The sequence below is a fragment of the Phyllosticta citribraziliensis genome (assembly GCF_038025025.1).
Source record: "Phyllosticta citribraziliensis strain CPC 17464 chromosome Unknown J3D65scaffold_16, whole genome shotgun sequence".
In the NCBI taxonomy this organism is placed as follows: Eukaryota; Fungi; Ascomycota; class Dothideomycetes; order Botryosphaeriales; family Phyllostictaceae; genus Phyllosticta; species Phyllosticta citribraziliensis.
Genome location: NW_027117353.1, coordinates 35,773 through 53,605, shown reverse-complemented (window position 1 = coordinate 53,605; position 17,833 = coordinate 35,773). Strand labels below are relative to the sequence as shown.

Below are 17,833 nucleotides of genomic sequence, written 5' to 3'. Positions count from 1 at the left end.
GGCGCAGAAGGATCCTCAAGATGCATGATAAGACGACATATTTAAAGGGCGTTGAGCTGCCAGAGATGGGCGCGCAAAAAAAACCAAAAACATCGACAATGACTGAACAAAAGAGCCATGTTCGTGTGGCTGCCGTCCAGGCAGAGCCCTGCTACTTCGACTTGCAGGGCGGAGTGGCCAAAACCATTCGCCTGATTGAAGAGGCCGGCGCCAAAGGATGCGACCTGATCGCTTTCCCCGAGGTATGGATACCGCAGTACCCTGCCTGGATCTGGTGAGTGCCGCATCTCCCCCAATGCGCAGAATGACTTTGTTTTGATGGAACCAAATTCCGCCGGATAGGCAGCGTCCGCTCGACACTGAGATGGTGCAGCTCTACATGAAGAACTCGCTCCGTCGCGAGTCTCCCGAAATGGACAAGATCTGTGCTGCTGCGGCCAAGAACAAGGTCGCCGTCTGCCTGGGTTACTCGGAAAACGACAAGCACTCGTTGTACATTTCTCAGTCTCTTATTGGCAAAGATGGCAAGATCAAGATGCACAGGCGCAAGATCAAGCCCACGCACGCTGAACGCACGATTTACGGTGATGGCAGCGGCGCGTCGCTGCTCAATGTTGCTGATGAGCCCGGTGTCGGTGAGCAACACTAGAAATCCGTCAAAACGGTACCTCGACATTGGGCTAATTCTGTGCACAGGTCGTATTGGCGCTCTTTCTTGCTGGGAGCATTCTCAGCCACTGCTGCGCTACCACACCTACTCCCAAGGCGAGGAGATCCACGTGGCCGCCTGGCCGCCCATGAGCTCTCACAAGTCTTACCCTGAAGGCACCATCAGTTTTGCCATGTGCCGCGAGGGTATGCACACAACCTTCCCATCCTCGTGCACCTGAACTCCACTGATGTCCCAGGCGCCCAAACTCTCTCCACCACTCACGCCATCGAGGGAAACACCTTCGTGGTCCTTGCTTCAACCTTCTACACCAAGGAGGGCCTTGATCTCATGAAGATGGGCGACGAGAACCCCATCTACCGCACCGGCGGCGGCGGCCACTCCTGCGTCATTGGGCCAGATGGCCGCAAGTTGACCGAGGACCTTGGCGAACAGGAGGAAGGCCTGGTCATCGCTGATTGCAACATGTCCGAAATCATGAATTTCAAGGCTTTGCTTGACGTTCACGGGCACTACAGCCGTCCTGACCTTCTTTGGCTGGGTGTTGATTCCCGCGAGAAGCTGCAGGTCAGGCAAGAGGTCTAGGACGGCTTCTAGCTTTGCGAATCCGTTGGCTCCAGGCACTCATTCAGCGAGCCTTTGGGATCCTTTCCTATGAAATATGTATATGTGAGTAGCTGCATCAAAATGAGTACAGTATATTATTTGTGTATGTGTTTTTCGAGGACATGGGTTGACCGTGGGAGCATGCGGCGGTCGAGCGCGCCCAGCTGTCCTGAATTACTTTGTGGAAGCCCCGTTGCCAGACAATTCTTGTGGTTGTCCCTGGAGCAACTGGCCCTAAGGACGTTGCAATTCGATTGTTCCATTGGACGCGGAGATGAGCCACCAGCAAACGAAGGACGACGTGAGGTGAACGACAGCTCAAGATGCATGCCAGAAGGTGATTGGTCGCAGGGTCAACACATGGACGCAAGTAGCTGCCCGCAACAAAGCATGTCTTAGCAGGCATCAATCCTACCTTGAGATTTCTGGACAATGCAAGTCGATATCCTGCAATACTTTCCAGAAGAACGCTAGGAATTCTGATGAATCATCATCCGTCTTCTCCCTTATGTGTCCGGGGAAAAAAAAAAAAAAAAAAGAAACCTTCTAGAGTATAAAGACAGTACGCTCGATAGCTTGCTTTTGACCTTGCGGATGCCGGTTTCTTACAACACTGGCGCCCACCACAATGATTACTATCAAGTCACGCCATAAATCATCCTGCGCCCCTGGCCGCCGTCCCCGCCCGCGCTCGCCGCCATGTGCTGTTCAAGGATGAGCTTCCAGAGCGCTGCTGCAAACGCGCTTTGACTATCTGACGACATGCCCGGGGTTCTTTTGGATTGTTCGGCGGACATTTCGCAGCTTCGAACGCGCACTGTTCCTGTCCGGATGGCCATGTTTGCTAGCTGATGAGATTGCTGCTCAGAATTTGACAGACGAACTCTTTACTGGTCAAAATTCTCAAATAACAGAGGCCCACGGCGTGGAATAGAAGATGCCCGCACAGGTTGCCAGCATGGTGGAAAAGGCGGAAACCTTAGTCGACAGCACACATTGGTTACTCTCCCGTCCGTAGGTTGAGTCGCGACACCTTGGACGCTCCGATCTTGCATGGTCAGCCTCGACGTTTGTTGATGAAAATCTTGGTAATTGCGATACTTTGCTTCGGTGTAGGAACAGCCCGAGCGAACAGTCTAAATGCTGTCAACTCCTCACCTCTTCAGTCAGTCATAGACGTCCGCCACTACAATCTGGATGAACCGCAAAGCTACTGACTTCACATGAGCCAGATGGAGGAATAGTTACGTTGTAAATAACCAAGGGGAACATGCGAATAGCTAAGAATAGTCGGATCAAGAAAATTAACCGAAAGTTTAATTCGTAATAGTTCTTGAATAGGGACAAGATAGACCGACGGGTGCGGAGGAAAGCCAAGGTAGACATGTAGTCAGCTTCAAGTCGCACATGGTGTAAGCGGCTCCAATGTGGCGTTGCATTTGACATGAGCAGAGTCGAACAGAACCCCGCAGGTGGTACCTGCCTGACAAGGACACCAGAATCCAACCAAACCGAAGTCCTTCGTTTTCGGATCAGCCCCGCAAAACCAATTGCCTATACAGACAAGTTGGGTAGGCAAGGGCGGCTGCCGCTGCTTCCCGCTCGGCGGGAGAGGCTTTGTGACAAGGTTTCTCGTGCTTTCTTTTCAACACCATGCACGGTGGCATCATGGCTGTTGGTTCGCAACATTCTCCCGGTGCATGACGAGGGCGTCTGATTTGCCCGTGGCGTCCGCTGCTCACTCAGTATTTTAGTCTCTCTCGTCTTCTCCGCACACGGCCTTGGTTGGATATTATCCCTTGCATACCCACAGCCGCTTACCGGCGGCGGGGACAACGTCTTTGATGCTGCGTAGTCCCATGGTTCTGCGCGTCCATCCATAATTTTATTACTACCATTCCGAACGTCATGGCGCCTTGCAGCTTGCTCCGGACTGCCACCATATTTTTCCTCTGTTTATCACGCGTCTCTGCCGTCTTCGACAATGGCGTCGAAACCACGCCTTGCGATTCCCCGCTCTATTGCCAAGGCGAGATTCTCAAGGCCATTCAGCTCGCCAAACCATACGATGATTCCAAGACGTTTGTTGACCAGTATGCCTCTCCCTCCGCTCTAGTCGGGTCTCTCAGTTTTCTTCCCTTGGTTCAGTGCTTCTGACACGCCCGCGTCAGACCCACGATTCGGCCTCTGGACGACGTCATAGCCGCCTTCGACCAGCTGCCCAAACCGGTCAAGAACGATTCCGCCTTGCGCAATTTTCTCGACAAGAACTTTGGTCCCGCCGGAGGAGAAATCGCTGTGGTGCCTCCGGCGCAACTCACGACGGAGCCCGCGTTTCTCGACTCGGTCCGCGAGCCCGAAATCCGCGAGTTTGTGAAAAAGGTAATTGACATATGGCCGGACCTGACGCGCAGTTACGTGGGTGCAGGGTCGGCGTGCGATGGTTGCGTGAGTTCCTTCATCCCCATAAACCGCACGTTTGTCGTAGCCGGAGGCCGGTTCCGCGAGGCCTACTACTGGGACTCGTTTTGGATCATCGAGGGCCTGCTGCGGACGCGGGGCTCCTTCACTCAGGTGGCGGAGAACATCATTGAAAACTTTCTCGACCTGGTTGAGGAATTTGGGTTCGTGCCGAACGGCGCTCGCGTCTACTACCTCAACAGGTCGCAGCCGCCCCTGTTGACGCAAATGGTCAAGATCTATGTCGATTACACGGGAAACGCAACAATCCTCAAGCGCGCCTTGCCCATTTTGGTCAAGGAGTATGATTTTTGGAAAAACAACCGCTCCGTCGACGTCGTCGACCCCCAGGACGGCACGACTTACAAGCTCAACCACTATTCGGTCAGCAACACGCAGCCTCGGCCCGAGTCTTATGTCGAGGACTACGAGACGGCCAACAATGCGTCGTATTACGCCAAGGACGGCACTCAGCATCCGGGGCCGGCTCTGTCAGATGAGACCCGGCGCACCCTGTACGCCAACCTGGCTAGCGGTGCCGAGTCTGGATGGGACTATTCTTCTAGGTGGATTGCAAACGTGGACGACGCCGTTACGGACAGCTATTTCCCCCTGAGAAGCCTCAATACTCGGGAGATTGTGCCCGTAGACCTCAATTCGATCCTCTACGCCAACGAACAGACTTTGGCCGAGTTCTTCAACAGGACCGGCGACGACGTAAAGGCGGCGGCATGGGAGAAGCGGGCAGTCGAACGCAGCGAGGCCATGTTCAAACTCATGTGGAACTACACTCATTGGTCCTACTTTGACTTCAACTTGACGTCCGGGGAGCAGAACGTCTTTGTGCCAGCCGAGAACACGTCGTCGGTGCTCGAGACGACCGAGGCCAATGCGCCGGCTGGCAAGCAGCTCTTCTTTTCGCCGGCGCAGCTGTACCCGTTTTGGACAGGAGCAGCTCCACACGAACTCAAGGACGACCCGTACGCGGTGCGAAGTGCCTACTCGCACGTGGCGCAGCTTTTGGAACAGAAACCAGGGGGCATCGCGGCAAGCAACGTGATCACGGGACAGCAGTGGGACGAGCCAAACGTCTGGGCGCCTTTGCAGTACGTCGCCATCAAGGGCCTGCTGGCGGTGCCGGCGGCGCTGGGCACGAACGACGATGCGTACGAGTGGGCCCAGTCGTACGCGCTGGAGATAGGGCAGCGGTTCGTGGCTTCGACATTTTGCACGTGGCTCGCTACGGGCGGGTCGACGCAGAGCAGGGCGCGGGTTGCGAATGCGAAGGCGAACGGGATAATATTCGAAAAGTACTCGGACGCCAGCATCAACGCGGTCGGGGGTGGCGGCGAGTACGAAGTGGTAGAGGGCTTTGGGTGGAGCAACGGACTGCTGATTTGGCTAGCCGACTTGTTTGGCCAGAACTTGACGGTGCCCGACTGTGGCAATGTTGTAGCAGCCAAGATGAAGACGCGAGACTTGGGCGGCGGCTTCGGCAGCGCGAGACGGCCTTTGAACCGGATCAGCCAGTATGATCGTCGGTGGGTGAAGGCGCGGGGGGAGGGAGAGGGGGAGGAATGGGGAGGCGGGCTGCAGTAGGGTACACGTAGTTGAGTGGTAGACGGGGAGAATGGAGAGCGAGATGGTTGTGGGTTTGACTTGACAATGTCGCGGGGATCGTGTAGGTGTGTGTCGTCTGACGGCGTGGTGAAGACTGCGGTGGAGTGGTGGGTGTGGAGAGAGGAGAGCAGAGGACAGAGGGAGGACAAGGTCCAGGTGGATGCAGGGACCACCTGCAGGGCACGGCCGGCAGTGAGTGGAGGGCGGGCGCCCGGTGGGCTAGGTACATGTATGTAGAGGCTGGAGGCTGGAGGCTGCCCTGCTCAGCTGCACCTACATTAGCATTGTTACTCGTTGCTGACATCAGGCACCGCCAAAAACCCAAACCCAACCTAACCCGTCTTCTGCTCCTAACCATCAAAAATAAAAAAAGGTACAAAGTCCACCGCTTCCCTCGCTCGCTCCTGCTCTGTTGTCTCTCGCCGCCTGCTTCACCCCTTCGCTCCCGGTCCCCGACAAGTCAACACCACCACCGCCGCCTCCTCCTTGTCATGCACAAGTCCTCACTTGCGCCGACCACGTAACAATGGCCGCCGACGGCTCACAACCACATGAGCCTGTCCTCGCCCACCCCCAACCCCAACCAGCCATGGCCGACTCCACCTCGTCAACTCTCGAGAGCCTGCGCCGCCTCAGTGTCGACGACGCTCGTCCCGTCCCTCCAGAGACGCCTCGTCGACTGACGGATCCTGTTCCTTCGAGACTCCTCCAGCCGCCGCCGCATCTTTCGCCCCAACATCGCAATCGCTCTCCCTACTCGAGGTCTCACTTGCGCTCAACCTCGCTCAGTGCTCCGGCCCTGACGCGCACCTACTCTTCGCCCACGCCCATGAGTCCCACCGCCTACTTGAACCCTCGTCCCTCGAGTCCCCTGCGCTCGCCCGCCCGTCTCCGCACCCCTATCAAGCTGGACGAGCCCTATCTGCCTGCCCTGTCCTCCTACAACTCTGACATTGGCATCATCTCCGAAGACCGCGAGCTGCACGTAGCCTCGCGTACCCTGGACAGGAACAGACCCGCCGACACCATGCACTCGGGCAACTCGTTTTCTCGCCAGCGCCGCAGGCCCACCTCCCCGCTGTACTCGGTCTCCAGCCCACCCACGCCCGCCCATCCTTCGCCGACACTGTCAGCCACCAAGTTCAACGAGCGCTTCCCCTCGGACATGACCTACCCGAGCTCCTCGTACTCGTCTTCGTCCATGCCCTCCACGCCCACCTCGATGCGTTCGCGAAGTCCCAGCATCTCGAGTCTGGAAACCATTCCGGATTCTCCCGATGCCGAAGAAGCTGCCATCGAGGCCGACCGCGTCGCCAAATTGGAGGCCGCTGCCAAAGCTGCAGACGGCGGACGTGAGGGTCTACGGAGGAGCAGCTTAGATGTACCCCGGGCGAGGCCAGGTGGATTTGCCATGGCCTCGCGCGACAAGAGGAAGAGATGGAGCGTCTGTGGTGCTGAGAAACGGGGCGATTTGGACCTCGAGACCATTTGGGAAGACTAAAGTTGGCGAACCTCTACCCAGCAATCATCTCGTCCATGACGAACTTGGTTCAGCTTGGACTACGATCAACGCACCACGATTACGCACGAGGGACATGCCAACAGGATCCACAGCTGCAGACGAGCGGCATTTGGTTAGCATCAAGCGTCAAGACGCTTTATGGAGTTATGCTTTTTTCCTTTCTTCTTTCTCTTATCCGGTACGAAGGATGGCGGCGCCATGCATTTACCACAATCAGGAGTACTCGAGTAAACGGTTTGGACAACAGGCGGGCGTTTGTTACACTCTCGAGCGGATCGGCCGCGGGAGCAAACAGAGCATATGATAGCCATGATACCCAGTCATCGTAAATTGCTTTGCCATCTGACGTGGTTGCTAGCCAGCCGCGGCATGAAGAGGCTTGTTAGGTAGTCTTTCAATCAATGCAGATTCATCACGCACATTCAAGCATGGAGACACGAGAAAGTCGTGTGTACAATTTTGAACCTGATGCGAGTATGGCACGACCAAGTGTGAGCTGGCAGATGGGGGCACCGGCATGATGTAAACCATGTAAACTGGGGCCGGCGGCATTGCGGTCGTAGGTAATCCGATCAACATCAACAACACCCGACAGGTCCCCGCCAACGCAGAACCACGCCCCGTACACACATCAATTGAACCTTGAAAAGAGGAGGCAACATGGCAATCAACTTTGCAGTCATTGGCACCGGGTGGATCACCGACTCCTTCATTGAGTCGGCGCACGCGACGCAGGCGTGGAAGCTCACGGCCGTGTACTCGCGCAAGGCCGAAACCGCCCAGTCCTTTGCAGTCAAACACAACGTGACGGCGACGTACACCAGCCTCGAGTCACTGTGCCAGGCGCCCGACGTCGATGCCGTCTACATTGCGTCTCCCAACTCGTTTCACTACGAGCAGGCCAAAGCGGCGCTGCACGGCAAAAAGCACGTCATCGTCGAGAAGCCGGCGACGTCGACGGTGGCCGAGTTCGAATCGCTGTTCGCGCTGGCCAAACAGCAGGGCGTGTTCCTGATCGAGGCCAACCGGCACATCCAAGAGCGCAACTTCAAGGTGCTGCAGCAGAGCCTGGGGAGGCTGGGCGCGCTGTACGGCGCGTCGCTCAACTACGCCAGCTACAGCTCGCGCTACAACGCCGTGCTGGCGGGCGAGACGCCCAACATCTTCAACCTGGCGCTCTCGGGCGGCAGCCTGGTCGACCTGGGCGTGTACCCCATCGCGGCGGCCGTGGCCCTGTTCGGCGCGCCCAAGGCCCAGAGCTACCACCCCATCATCGTCCGCACGGGCGCCGACGGCGGCGGCTTCATCACGCTGCAGTACGACCGCTTCGCCGTGAGCATCAACGCGTCCAAGATTTACACGTCGGCCGCGCCCAGCGAGGTCTACGGCGAGAAGGGCACGCTGGTCGCCAACGCCGTCACCGACGTTGCCAGCGTCGAATTCGTCGACGCCCGCTCCAAGACGCGCGAGCAGCTGGCCGGCGAAAAGGCAAAGCTCAACCTGCAGGAGGAGGCGGCCGAGTTTGCGCGCATCATCAAGGAGCGCGACGGCGCGGCCGCGAAGAAGCTGGAGGACATGAGCCGCATCGTCATTGGCATCACGACCGATCTCAGGGCGCAGAATGGCTTGGTGTTTGATGTTGAGAAGAAATGAGGGGTTGCGCAGTCAGTCGGGCTCTTCTTCACCTGAGGTGGGCAAACGACACCATCTATCCATAGACGCCTACAGTTTCGAGACGTGGCCGCGGCAGTCGAAGCAGTACTCAACAAACCCAATAAATGCTCAATTGCTCGCCCACTACAGCCCAAGCATCGTGTCTATGCAAAGGACTATTTTTGGCGTGGGGTCTGTTCTCCCAAAAAAGTTTCACGTTCCTCCAGTGGTTCGAAGTTTGTAACACTAGTTTACTTTTCAGACATGATCCAGAAGAGTGTGTGAACCAAGCAGCAAGCGACCAAAGACACAGGGCCCACACAATGGCGCATTCACAAAGAGTATCTGCGAGTGGGTAGGAATAAGGTTGCGTGCGTGTCTGAGTCTCTCCCGGTAAGACGGACCTGACACCCACGGGGTCCGCGGGGTCCACGGGCCGTGGCGGGGCAGACGGCCCGAGCGACGCTCACCACAGCCGTATGCATCGTCACTCAGGTCAGATCGGTCCTGTTGCACCTCACTCGCACAACAGCGCAACGACAACAACAACATCAACAACAACTGGACAACAACACCGCCAGGCCCAGTCGTTCAACGGCAACCTCGCCCATCGGCGGCACCCACCCAGCATGCCCAGCTCCGAGTACAGCGCCGTCACAGGCGGCGCGCTCAAGCTGAAAGGCGTCGGCGGCGGGGCCATCGACAAGAAGAAAAAGAAAAAGAAGCCCAAGCCCAAGCCGGAGGCTGCTACTGCTGACAGCGACGGCGGAAGCAAAAGCAACAACGACGCCGCAGCAAATGCTACCGCCAGCGACGCCGTTGTGTCGAGGGCGGGCACAGAGCCTGTCGATCGAGCAGGAGGAGAAGGCAGCGCAGAACCGCCGTCCGAGGAGCTGCAGCGCGAGGCGGCGGCTGCGCGGCCGAAGACGGAGGCGGAGCGCAAGTTTGAGGAGGCGCGGCGGAAGAAGGTGCGTTTGTCTGCCTTGCCTACCATCCATACATGCATGCATGCATTTGCAGCCCCCCCCTTTGACTGCGTTTGGATTGCTGATGCGTGTCGTTGTTAGTTGGGCGAGCGGCTCAAACGCGAAGGCGTCAAGTCGCACAAGGAGCGCGTCGAGGAGTTCAATCGCCATCTGAGCTCGTTGTCTGAGCATCATGATATGTGAGTCGCCCTCCTCCCTCTCTCTGCCTTCTCTCTCCCTCCTAGAGAGAGAGGAAGCTTGTTGCATATGGAGTGTATGTGTGCTGACATGGACATTCAAGGCCTCGCATTGGCCCCGGATAACGACGGTGGGACTGCCACGTCGTGGCACTTTCTCTTGTTCGTTTGCAAGGTCTGGCGCTCCATGGACTGTCTCGAGCGGTCGTCAGGCTCTTCTTCGCTTTCTCCAAAAGGCACATCTCCGTCTTTGGCTTTTGTAGAACTCAGAAATCACAGTACTTGAAGTCGAACAACAATTGTGTGTCGACGAACGACTACTGCTTCACCGTGTACATGCACCCAATTTGAATTTAGACCGGGCAGCCAGGGCCACCAGTCAAGTCAGGAGATACGCGCAAAGCACGAGGACTGGATTTTCGAAATGTGTAAATTCACACGCTTTTCCAACAAACGCGACGCTACTCCTACATCGAAACCTTCAAACGCGCAATGACCCGGGTATAATAACGCGCACGCTCCAAAACCTGCTCCACCCTAATTGACAATGCTCGACTTGATCAAACCCCCTCCCCACGCCGACACCCCTTCCCCGACCCATCCGCAGTGCACATCCACCGTTGATGCGGTACCTTGCAAATCGAGGCGATTCTCGGTGGATGAATGTCGAAATCGCGTTGCTGACACAGCACCCAAAGTCGGCCAGAGACGGACACAATCAGGACAGACCGCTCAAAGGCGGCTTTTGCGGTTTAAAGCTCGACGTCTCGGCGACGGCACAGCCAGCAAGCAGCAAGCTACTGCCGTCTTCGAGGACATCATCGACTCCCGCGGCGGTAGCGGTGGCGCTCGGCAGCGCGTCTCTCCCTATCTTGCCTCCACGCCCTTGATGGCCACCACTACCGTTAGCCGCGTTGTTCTTCGGAAAAAGACCCGCCGTCGTCTCTTCTCTGTCTCTGCCGCCGGGGGTAGTAGGAGTACCAGGGTACCTCAGTAGTGCCCTGAATCCTCCCGATTTCCTCTCTGGAATCCCGCCCTTGCCCGCCGTCGCCACGTAGAGCAGGTACTTGAGGTTGGGCAGCGTGTGCCGTATGTCGAGCGGCTTGAGCCCCAGTGCGTTGGACAGGATCTCAATGTCCTTATTGAGCAGGAAGACGGCGTATTCGAAGCGGTAGCGCACGGCGCCCTTCATCCAGAGGGGGTACGTGCGCGGTCCGGCTGTCATGGAGATGGGGTCTTCGATTATCGATGTCGACCCGCGCGGCTGCACAGGGTACGGCAAGGGTATGGAGAGGTATATCGACAAGTGGGCGACAACCTGGACAGCGTATCCTAAAGCAGCCGATGTAACGGTTTCGTCTACGTCGTCGAATTCAGAGTTTGGCAGGTAAAGTCCGCATATCGTAAAAGCCAGAGGGCGCCCCTGGATCGACTCGATGGGGTATATTTTGAGCAAGTCTTCGCAGACGCGCCGTCTGTGGCCGAGAATTTCTTCTTCCGTTTGCCGTGTCGTCGTTACGCGCTCCTTGAGCTGCTCCTGGCCGTGGGCGATGTCTTGTGCAAGCCTGTCCTGTGAGGCTCGGCCTGTAAGCATTGCTTCCCGTCGCGAGTCTATGTTTGCTTGCAACTCAGCCCGCTTCTTTCGAGCAGCCTCTAGCCGCTTTCGCTGGGCAGCCACTGTAGATTCAACCAGTTTTAATCTTTCTCTTCCTTCGGAGACATTGTGCTCGGTGGATAGCGCCTCTTGATTTTTATTTAGGACGGATGCTATGTCTGCCGTCAGCTTGTCCCGTGTTGCCAGCGCGTCCTGTATGCAGTCGTCGAGTGTTGAGAGCCGCATGAGTTGGTCATAGGAAGACGAGGGTTGCGGTTTTGAGGAGGCCTTGGCCTGAATTTCCGTCATGTTGAAATGCGTGTCATTTGAAGCGACGTCGGTGAAAGCCGTAAAGATGCCATCATCGAAGTGAAAGAGGATTGAGTTCGGAGGGAACGGGTGATGAAACTTTTCGAGCTGTGTAAAGTGTGGTAAGTAAATGCTTGGGGACAATGGTCATCGTTGAGCCTTACAGATCTGGAGATGAATTGCAACGAACGAAAGCTCGCAGTGAGACTGAGGAGGTATTGGTGATTATCCATGACCCGAGTTTTGGCCCATACTTTTAGAGTAATCTCATCAAGCCTTGTGACTGAGGGGCCCCACGGTTCGAGGTCGAAAGACTTGAAATTTGGGTTCTGCGCAAAAGTTTAGCCCAGGCGGTGGTGCTGCCATGTCGGATGCACCTACCATTGCCTTTTCGACTTCCTCGCTCACATAAATGGGATCTAATCACATCATCAGCCTAGCACGTTGACGTGTTGGTGCAAGACTGACCTGCGTTCTCTGCCACATGCAACGAGAAAAAGATGTTGGCCATACGGCCTTCCGCGACATCTTCAAGCTTCCTCTGTCTCTCCAAAGGGCTGGCTCCGGACCATGTCATGGTGCTACGACGGCGCAGTCTACTTATGCTGGGCCTCACTGGAGCATCTAGAGTGATGTCCTGGGATTTGTCCGCTGACTCGCCTATGGGATGCAAGTCCCTGGCCCTCAGATCAGTGGATGAGCGGGCATGCTCCAATTTTCTGCTCTCACGCTGGGCCAAGGCCTTTGCAGGCGTCTTGAGGGTCGAGGGGATCGCATCGTCGTCAATTGTCTTGCCGCGGGGTCTCGATGAGGGCTGGACCAGGGCCAAGTTGCGAATGGTTATGCCGTGGAGATGCCTGATTCTACGATTCTGACGGCAGGTTAGCTGGAGCAACAACAGATTTACAGCAAGTGGTAAGCGCACGTAGGGCAGAATCCACGGCCTCTCGCGCCTTGTTGTGTTGTCGTCCGAGCTGCGAGGGCTGCTGGCCATGTCGCGAGTGAATGATGGTGCCGCGTGGGGTCACCGGGAGAGCGAGCTGCTCGAGGGTTCTGGCCGAGCTGGGTGAAGCAATTGGGTCATGGCTCATCCGCCGACACGGCAGCTCACTTGGGTTGGGAGCGTCGTCTTGGTGAAGCTGCTGGAGCAAGCGACGGTGACGACGGGCTCCGCATGCTAGCTAGCTCCAAGTGATCCGTCCCGTCCGTGCACTCCCCGAACCTCCAGCGATTTTCCGTCGCGCCAGAACAACCTAACCACTCGCACGACAATACTCCACCGTCTTCCTTTCTGAGCTCAAGACGTGCCTAGGCCCATCTGAGGACACAATGTCGGGCCTAGGGACACAGGCCGCCCGCGGCGTCGAAGCCTCCAAGGACGCCGCTCGCCAAGTATTCGTCTACTGCCACTTTCGAACGAACCAGACTCTATACTCGTTGAACGACCGCGTTTTGCGCGTAGGCATTCCAATGGACTCAAGATCAACAAATACTGACCAGGAATTGTAGGGATCTCATCTGCAACAACTTCCGTTCGCTGGCAAAAAGTCGTTGCCTTCAAAGCTCCGCAAGGACGTGTGGCGCCCTCTCGCAGTCGTTACCCTCCCTTTCGAAAACCAGGCCCGGGATGCGTACTTCAAGCTGCTGGATTTCAAGAAGCTCCATGAACTGTATTGGAGCCAAAACGAAAACAAGGATTGGGGGGCGCTGCCCGAGAAGAAGCAGAAGCAGCTGCAGGGATCGGACAGGATGCCCTCGAAGAAGGAGCGCGCAAAGATCATCATGGACCAAAAGGCGAATTCAATCGCAGCTATTGCAAGAGCGATGGAACTACAGAATAAGTCGTCTTCGCAACAATTCGAAAGGTACATGGCCAAGGACGACCAAGTCGAGGACCTCTTTTGGCTGCGATCACTGCTCCGGAACCTCCATCGCCTAGAGAAGAACGGGCAGGGCGAGAACTTGCAGAGTCTCTTGAAATCAACCGAGCCTGTCGACGAAAGCGTGAAGTCGGGACAACAGAGATTGCGTCTAGCGTTCACATTGCTCAGAAGACACGGAATTCTCTCCCGTCCTGCTATCGACGTCGCCGAAGTGATCAACCAGATACGGACAGACTACACGCCAATCAGGAATCAATTGCGCGACCGAGAATTCGCATACTTGGACAGCCTGCGACAGGAACGCGACCTCTATGAAGATGTTAGGGAATTGAGGAAGCAACTTGGCATACTAGGCGCTCATTTGGGAAACGTCCACCGAGAACAGCAGCAATGGCGCAAGCTCGTGGATAGCAAGAAAGAATTCCTCAAGACAACGTCTGCGAGAGATGACGAGGGAAATGTCAAACCCGAATTCGCGGAGGAAATCCGTGAGGCGGCGGTCGAAAAACGGAAACTCGGGAAGACCATCGCGGAGTTCAACTGGAAGAAGGCGGAGTTGGAAAGGCAGCTGGAAGAGAAAAAAGAGGCGCTGAGGGAAACGAATGAGAGCATACTGGACGCGCTCTACCCGCCGTCCCAGAAGCCAAAGGGTGCGATTCCCAAGAAAGGACCCAATCATCAAAGAGCAATGCTGCGGGAAAACCGGCCACGGCCGTTTACTCTCGACGGTGTCGAAATCAAATGGGCAAACATTGTGGATCTGGAGCATGCTGAGAGTTGGCCAGAGGCCATTTTCCACGAGGGCTTGGCTGTGGAGAGGTACAAACCGAACATGTCCAGAGTGGTCGTGGACAAGTCCAAGCTCCCAGACTTGGTGGATTACGCCGCCACGATACGGCGGGAGTGGGAGGCGGCAGACAAGGAAAGGCGGGAGCGGGAAAAGGCAGAGCGCGAGGCGGCGGAGAAGTAATTGCTTGAGCAAGAAGAGGCAATAGACCACAGTGCAGAGGGCCAGGAGGCGAGGAGATAAAGGCAGAGAACCGGGGTGCAGAAGCAAAAGGCCAGGAGGCTGGAGCCACAGGTGTACAAAGCACCGGGCGGACTAGGCACGTCATGTTCAATTAACTGTATATGCAAATCCAACTCAGTCGTGATGAGCTGCAAGTAATCGGGCGGGTGTTGCGGTAAGTTGGTGGCAGTGCAAGGCGGACGAGACGCGGCGGTGCGGCGGTAAGTAGCGGCTGCGGGCCTGCCCTGAGCATTTTCCAACACCATGGCCGATCCGCACATGCGCTTTCTCTCTCAGCCAACCCACATCCAACCAGCCCGAAACCGCGACAATGGCCGACTCTGCAACCGAACCCTTTCCTCCCCTCTCGCCCGTGCGCAAGGAACACTCCAACAACGCCCAGTCGAAAGGCTTGCGCCGCCAGAGAAAGTCCAGCAACCTCGGCGACGATCCTAGGGGAGACACTGGAACTGTAGCCTTGGCCACGGCGTTCGACAACAAACCACCATCTACATCTTCGGTAGCTGTAAGGACCCGCATCTCCTGCATGGCCGCGGCCGATTCTCTGATTCGCCTTTTCCAGCGCTCCGACAGCAGCAAACAGGGCCGTCCATCGAAGCGCCGGAAGGCCAAGTCCCTCATCCGGAGATGGTGGAAGCTGTCCCTGCGACACACCTGGCTCAATCCGCTGCTCATCGTCTCGACGATAGTCTCCTTATACCTCGTCAACCCCTCTGAGTCCAACCCGCTCCACGCCGCCCTCTTCCTTTCCTACCCACTTCCAGAGGACCCCAGCGCCGACCCCGGCGCTCCTATACACTATGGAAAGGGTGGCAAGGACTTTGCCTTTGTTGCTTTCTACATCGTCGTGCTTTCCTTCACCCGGGAATTCCTCATGCAACGCGTCATCCGACCTCTGGCCATTTACTGTGGAATAAAGTCGCGCGCAAAGCAGGCCCGCTTCATGGAACAAGTCTACACGGCCATCTACTTTGGCATCTTCGGTCCCTTTGGTCTATACGTCATGTCGCGAACACCGGTTTGGTACTTCAACACGACTGGCATGTACGAAGGATTTCCGCACAAGACCCACGAGGCGATCTTCAAGGCATACTACCTGCTCCAAGCTAGTTACTGGGCGCAGCAGGCCATAGTCCTTCTCCTCATGTTGGAAAAGCCGAGAAAAGATTTCAAGGAGCTCGTCATGCATCACATCATTACAATTGCGTTGATTTGGCTGAGCTACCGGTTCCACTTTACATACATGGGACTGGCGGTGTACATCACCCATGACATCAGCGACTTTTTCTTGGCGGTATGTTCTCTTTGGATTTGTGTTGGAAATAGCTCATCGACTGACTTCTAAACAGACTTCTAAAACACTCAATTACCTTGACTCGACCCTGGTCGGGCCTTACTTCGGCTTCTTCATCTTCGTCTGGACGTACCTGCGTCACTACATCAACCTCAGGATTCTTTGGTCCATGATCAACGGCGAATTCTCCTCCGTCGGACCGTTCGAGCTCAATTGGGTTACGCAGCAGTACAAGTGCTGGATTTCTCAGTACATTACGTTTTCGCTCTTGGCCTCTCTACAGGCTGTCAACCTCTTCTGGCTGTTCCTCATTTTGCGCATCGCATGGAGATTTGTCGCAACCTGGGGAGAGGTAGTCAAAGACGAGCGCAGCGACTACGAAGATGAAGATGAGGAGACTGAAAAGCCTCAAGCATCCACCAATGGATTGGCCCCCGAGAGCAAGCCTCAGTTGCTTCTTAATGGAGAGCCTGTCAGTCCTATTGATGGTGGAAACTCGTCTGCGCTCATGGATGCAGCCAACGCCAGCCGCAGGAAAGTCAGGTGAGGTTGAGAAAAGTGCAAGTCGAATGCGACATGTCCTCCGAGCGTTATTCCAGAGATTCGCCCGGTTGGATCATCCCCGCCGAGCCGTTCTTGGACACAGCAGGCCGCTCGCGCACTGTACCATTTGGAGGCTCGAGACAGCCGTGGCGCGTTCGCACAGCGTTATCTGAAGAGGAGGAAGACAGTTTTGAGAGTTGAGTCGGTTCTCTGCTGCGTAATTGCTTAGCGACACAGGTCTCGAAGTCGAGTACCTCTTGCATTTTGTGCATACTTGCGGCAGATTTGCAAAAACGCGCCTTTGTCATCCACTACTTAATCAGCATAGGTCATGAGCCCGCCAGTCGCTTCGCCATGGCCGAAGAGTCGATTGAAAGGCTCAAAAAAGAATCAAGCACATTAAATTATTCTACAATCCTATGAGAGGCGTCTTGTCTGGAGCTACAAAGCTCTTTTGGCTCACGGAGCAGCAGAGCCTCGCGGCACGTATTTGGGAATTTGAACGTTCCAACGAATCAGAATCATGTCATACTCTTGAATTCTCAACCATTCACATACCCTCTGCCGTCGATAGGGACAAGGAAGCCGGGCTGCAACTGGGATAACCACTGCTTCCACGCAAGGGAGCTATCATGACAACAACGGCCACGGCTTCCATTTGAAATCCTGCTAGTGTCCGCGGCGAGCGAGTGTCGAATCGGAAAACGCATCGAGCCATCTGTCCTCGGGCCTGGGCCGTTCAAGTTTCTGGCCTTGCGGATATTGGGTCCAGACCAGTTTGGTAAGAGTCTCCTACCGAGCGGCATGGGTTGGATGTCAACAACGAGGTTGCGAATCGGGAAAATGACTTAAGTACGCAGAGCTCCTTCGCATTGCAGGACGTCGGAAGATCCGAGAACTGGGGATACTGCAGGCGTTGTCCACGATCTCCAACATAAGAAATGCGGCTCGACGCATGCGCAAGTCCGACAGCGATGGATGCACAACGAGGTTCGCTGTGCTGTTTCAGGCACTGCCCAACAGCATCGGACAGGGAAGATGGATGGCAATTTGGAACGACAGAATGTTCGATTGATTCGGCCGCCCTGTTTCAGCTATAAGACTCTCTCGTCGTACCTCCTATGTACTGTTGCGGCCGCTGGCGGGGAGGGTGTCGTCTGAAGAGATAAATGGATGACTGGGTTCCTTCTAGTCAGGAACAGATGTCCCAGACGGGTGGGTGGCCTGCAGGGGAAGACTTCGATGTGCGATGAGCGCGCTGTTCGTATGTTGCTGGCGTTTGGCAATTGCTCACGTTTGAGTGTAGGCTTGCGGGCTTGCGTGGCATCGATGACACCTCTGTAATTCCTCCCTCGTGTCCTGTCCTGCGTAGCTGTTGCTGGGCAAACGGGCCAAGCAGTTAAGGCTTTGTGTTTCTACACTCATCTTCCTCTCGCTCCCTGATGCTTCTTCCCTGCTTGGGCCACCAGCGATGAAAGACAAGTCAG

The 17,833-nt window shown here is 56.1% G+C and overlaps 8 protein-coding genes across 8 annotated transcripts; 7 read left to right on the top strand and 1 right to left on the bottom strand.

Moving 5' to 3' along the window:
* Positions 1-98: 98 nt before the first annotated feature.
* On the top strand, positions 99-1,255 carry J3D65DRAFT_562299 (carbon-nitrogen hydrolase; the record flags this gene model as incomplete). The annotated part of the gene is made up of 4 exons (XM_066797555.1): positions 99-274; positions 343-635; positions 697-855; positions 909-1,255. 4 exons carry the CDS (start codon positions 99-101, stop codon positions 1,253-1,255), a joined length of 975 nt encoding a protein of 324 aa, XP_066649899.1.
* A 1,698-nt stretch (positions 1,256-2,953) lies between these two features.
* J3D65DRAFT_166210 (trehalose) lies at positions 2,954-5,609 on the top strand. Its single transcript, XM_066794208.1, has 2 exons — positions 2,954-3,369; positions 3,448-5,609. Exons 1-2 carry the CDS (start codon positions 3,185-3,187, stop codon positions 5,333-5,335), a joined length of 2,073 nt encoding a protein of 690 aa, XP_066649898.1. The 5' UTR covers positions 2,954-3,184; the 3' UTR covers positions 5,336-5,609.
* A 107-nt stretch (positions 5,610-5,716) lies between these two features.
* J3D65DRAFT_641980 (uncharacterized protein) lies at positions 5,717-7,298 on the top strand. The gene has a single exon (XM_066801945.1). The coding sequence runs from the start codon at positions 5,883-5,885 to the stop codon at positions 6,855-6,857; it is 975 nt and encodes a 324-aa protein (XP_066649897.1). The 5' UTR covers positions 5,717-5,882; the 3' UTR covers positions 6,858-7,298.
* Positions 7,299-7,454: 156 nt separating this feature from the next.
* On the top strand, positions 7,455-8,895 carry J3D65DRAFT_641979 (oxidoreductase-like protein). Its single transcript, XM_066801944.1, has one exon. The coding sequence runs from the start codon at positions 7,539-7,541 to the stop codon at positions 8,529-8,531; it is 993 nt and encodes a 330-aa protein (XP_066649896.1). The 5' UTR covers positions 7,455-7,538; the 3' UTR covers positions 8,532-8,895.
* A 70-nt stretch (positions 8,896-8,965) lies between these two features.
* On the top strand, positions 8,966-10,012 carry J3D65DRAFT_641978 (uncharacterized protein). Its single transcript, XM_066801943.1, has 3 exons — positions 8,966-9,499; positions 9,599-9,696; positions 9,798-10,012. The coding sequence occupies exons 1-3, from the start codon at positions 9,011-9,013 to the stop codon at positions 9,817-9,819; spliced, it is 609 nt and encodes a 202-aa protein (XP_066649895.1). The 5' UTR covers positions 8,966-9,010; the 3' UTR covers positions 9,820-10,012.
* Positions 10,013-10,085: 73 nt separating this feature from the next.
* J3D65DRAFT_641974 (UV radiation resistance-associated gene protein) lies at positions 10,086-12,748 on the bottom strand. Its single transcript, XM_066801942.1, has 6 exons — positions 12,522-12,748; positions 12,065-12,467; positions 11,978-12,015; positions 11,761-11,925; positions 10,683-11,704; positions 10,086-10,578 (listed from the first exon to the last, which is right to left on the bottom strand). Exons 1-6 carry the CDS (start codon positions 12,588-12,590, stop codon positions 10,512-10,514), a joined length of 1,764 nt encoding a protein of 587 aa, XP_066649894.1. The 5' UTR covers positions 12,591-12,748; the 3' UTR covers positions 10,086-10,511.
* A 67-nt stretch (positions 12,749-12,815) lies between these two features.
* J3D65DRAFT_641971 (mitochondrial 54S ribosomal protein mL67) lies at positions 12,816-14,637 on the top strand. Its single transcript, XM_066801941.1, has 2 exons — positions 12,816-13,054; positions 13,106-14,637. The coding sequence occupies exons 1-2, from the start codon at positions 12,926-12,928 to the stop codon at positions 14,447-14,449; spliced, it is 1,473 nt and encodes a 490-aa protein (XP_066649893.1). The 5' UTR covers positions 12,816-12,925; the 3' UTR covers positions 14,450-14,637.
* A 182-nt stretch (positions 14,638-14,819) lies between these two features.
* On the top strand, positions 14,820-16,350 carry J3D65DRAFT_562123 (TLC domain-containing protein; the record flags this gene model as incomplete). The annotated part of the gene is made up of 3 exons (XM_066797548.1): positions 14,820-15,014; positions 15,072-15,803; positions 15,859-16,350. The coding sequence occupies 3 exons, from the start codon at positions 14,820-14,822 to the stop codon at positions 16,348-16,350; spliced, it is 1,419 nt and encodes a 472-aa protein (XP_066649892.1).
* Between the last annotated feature and the right edge of the window lie 1,483 nt (positions 16,351-17,833).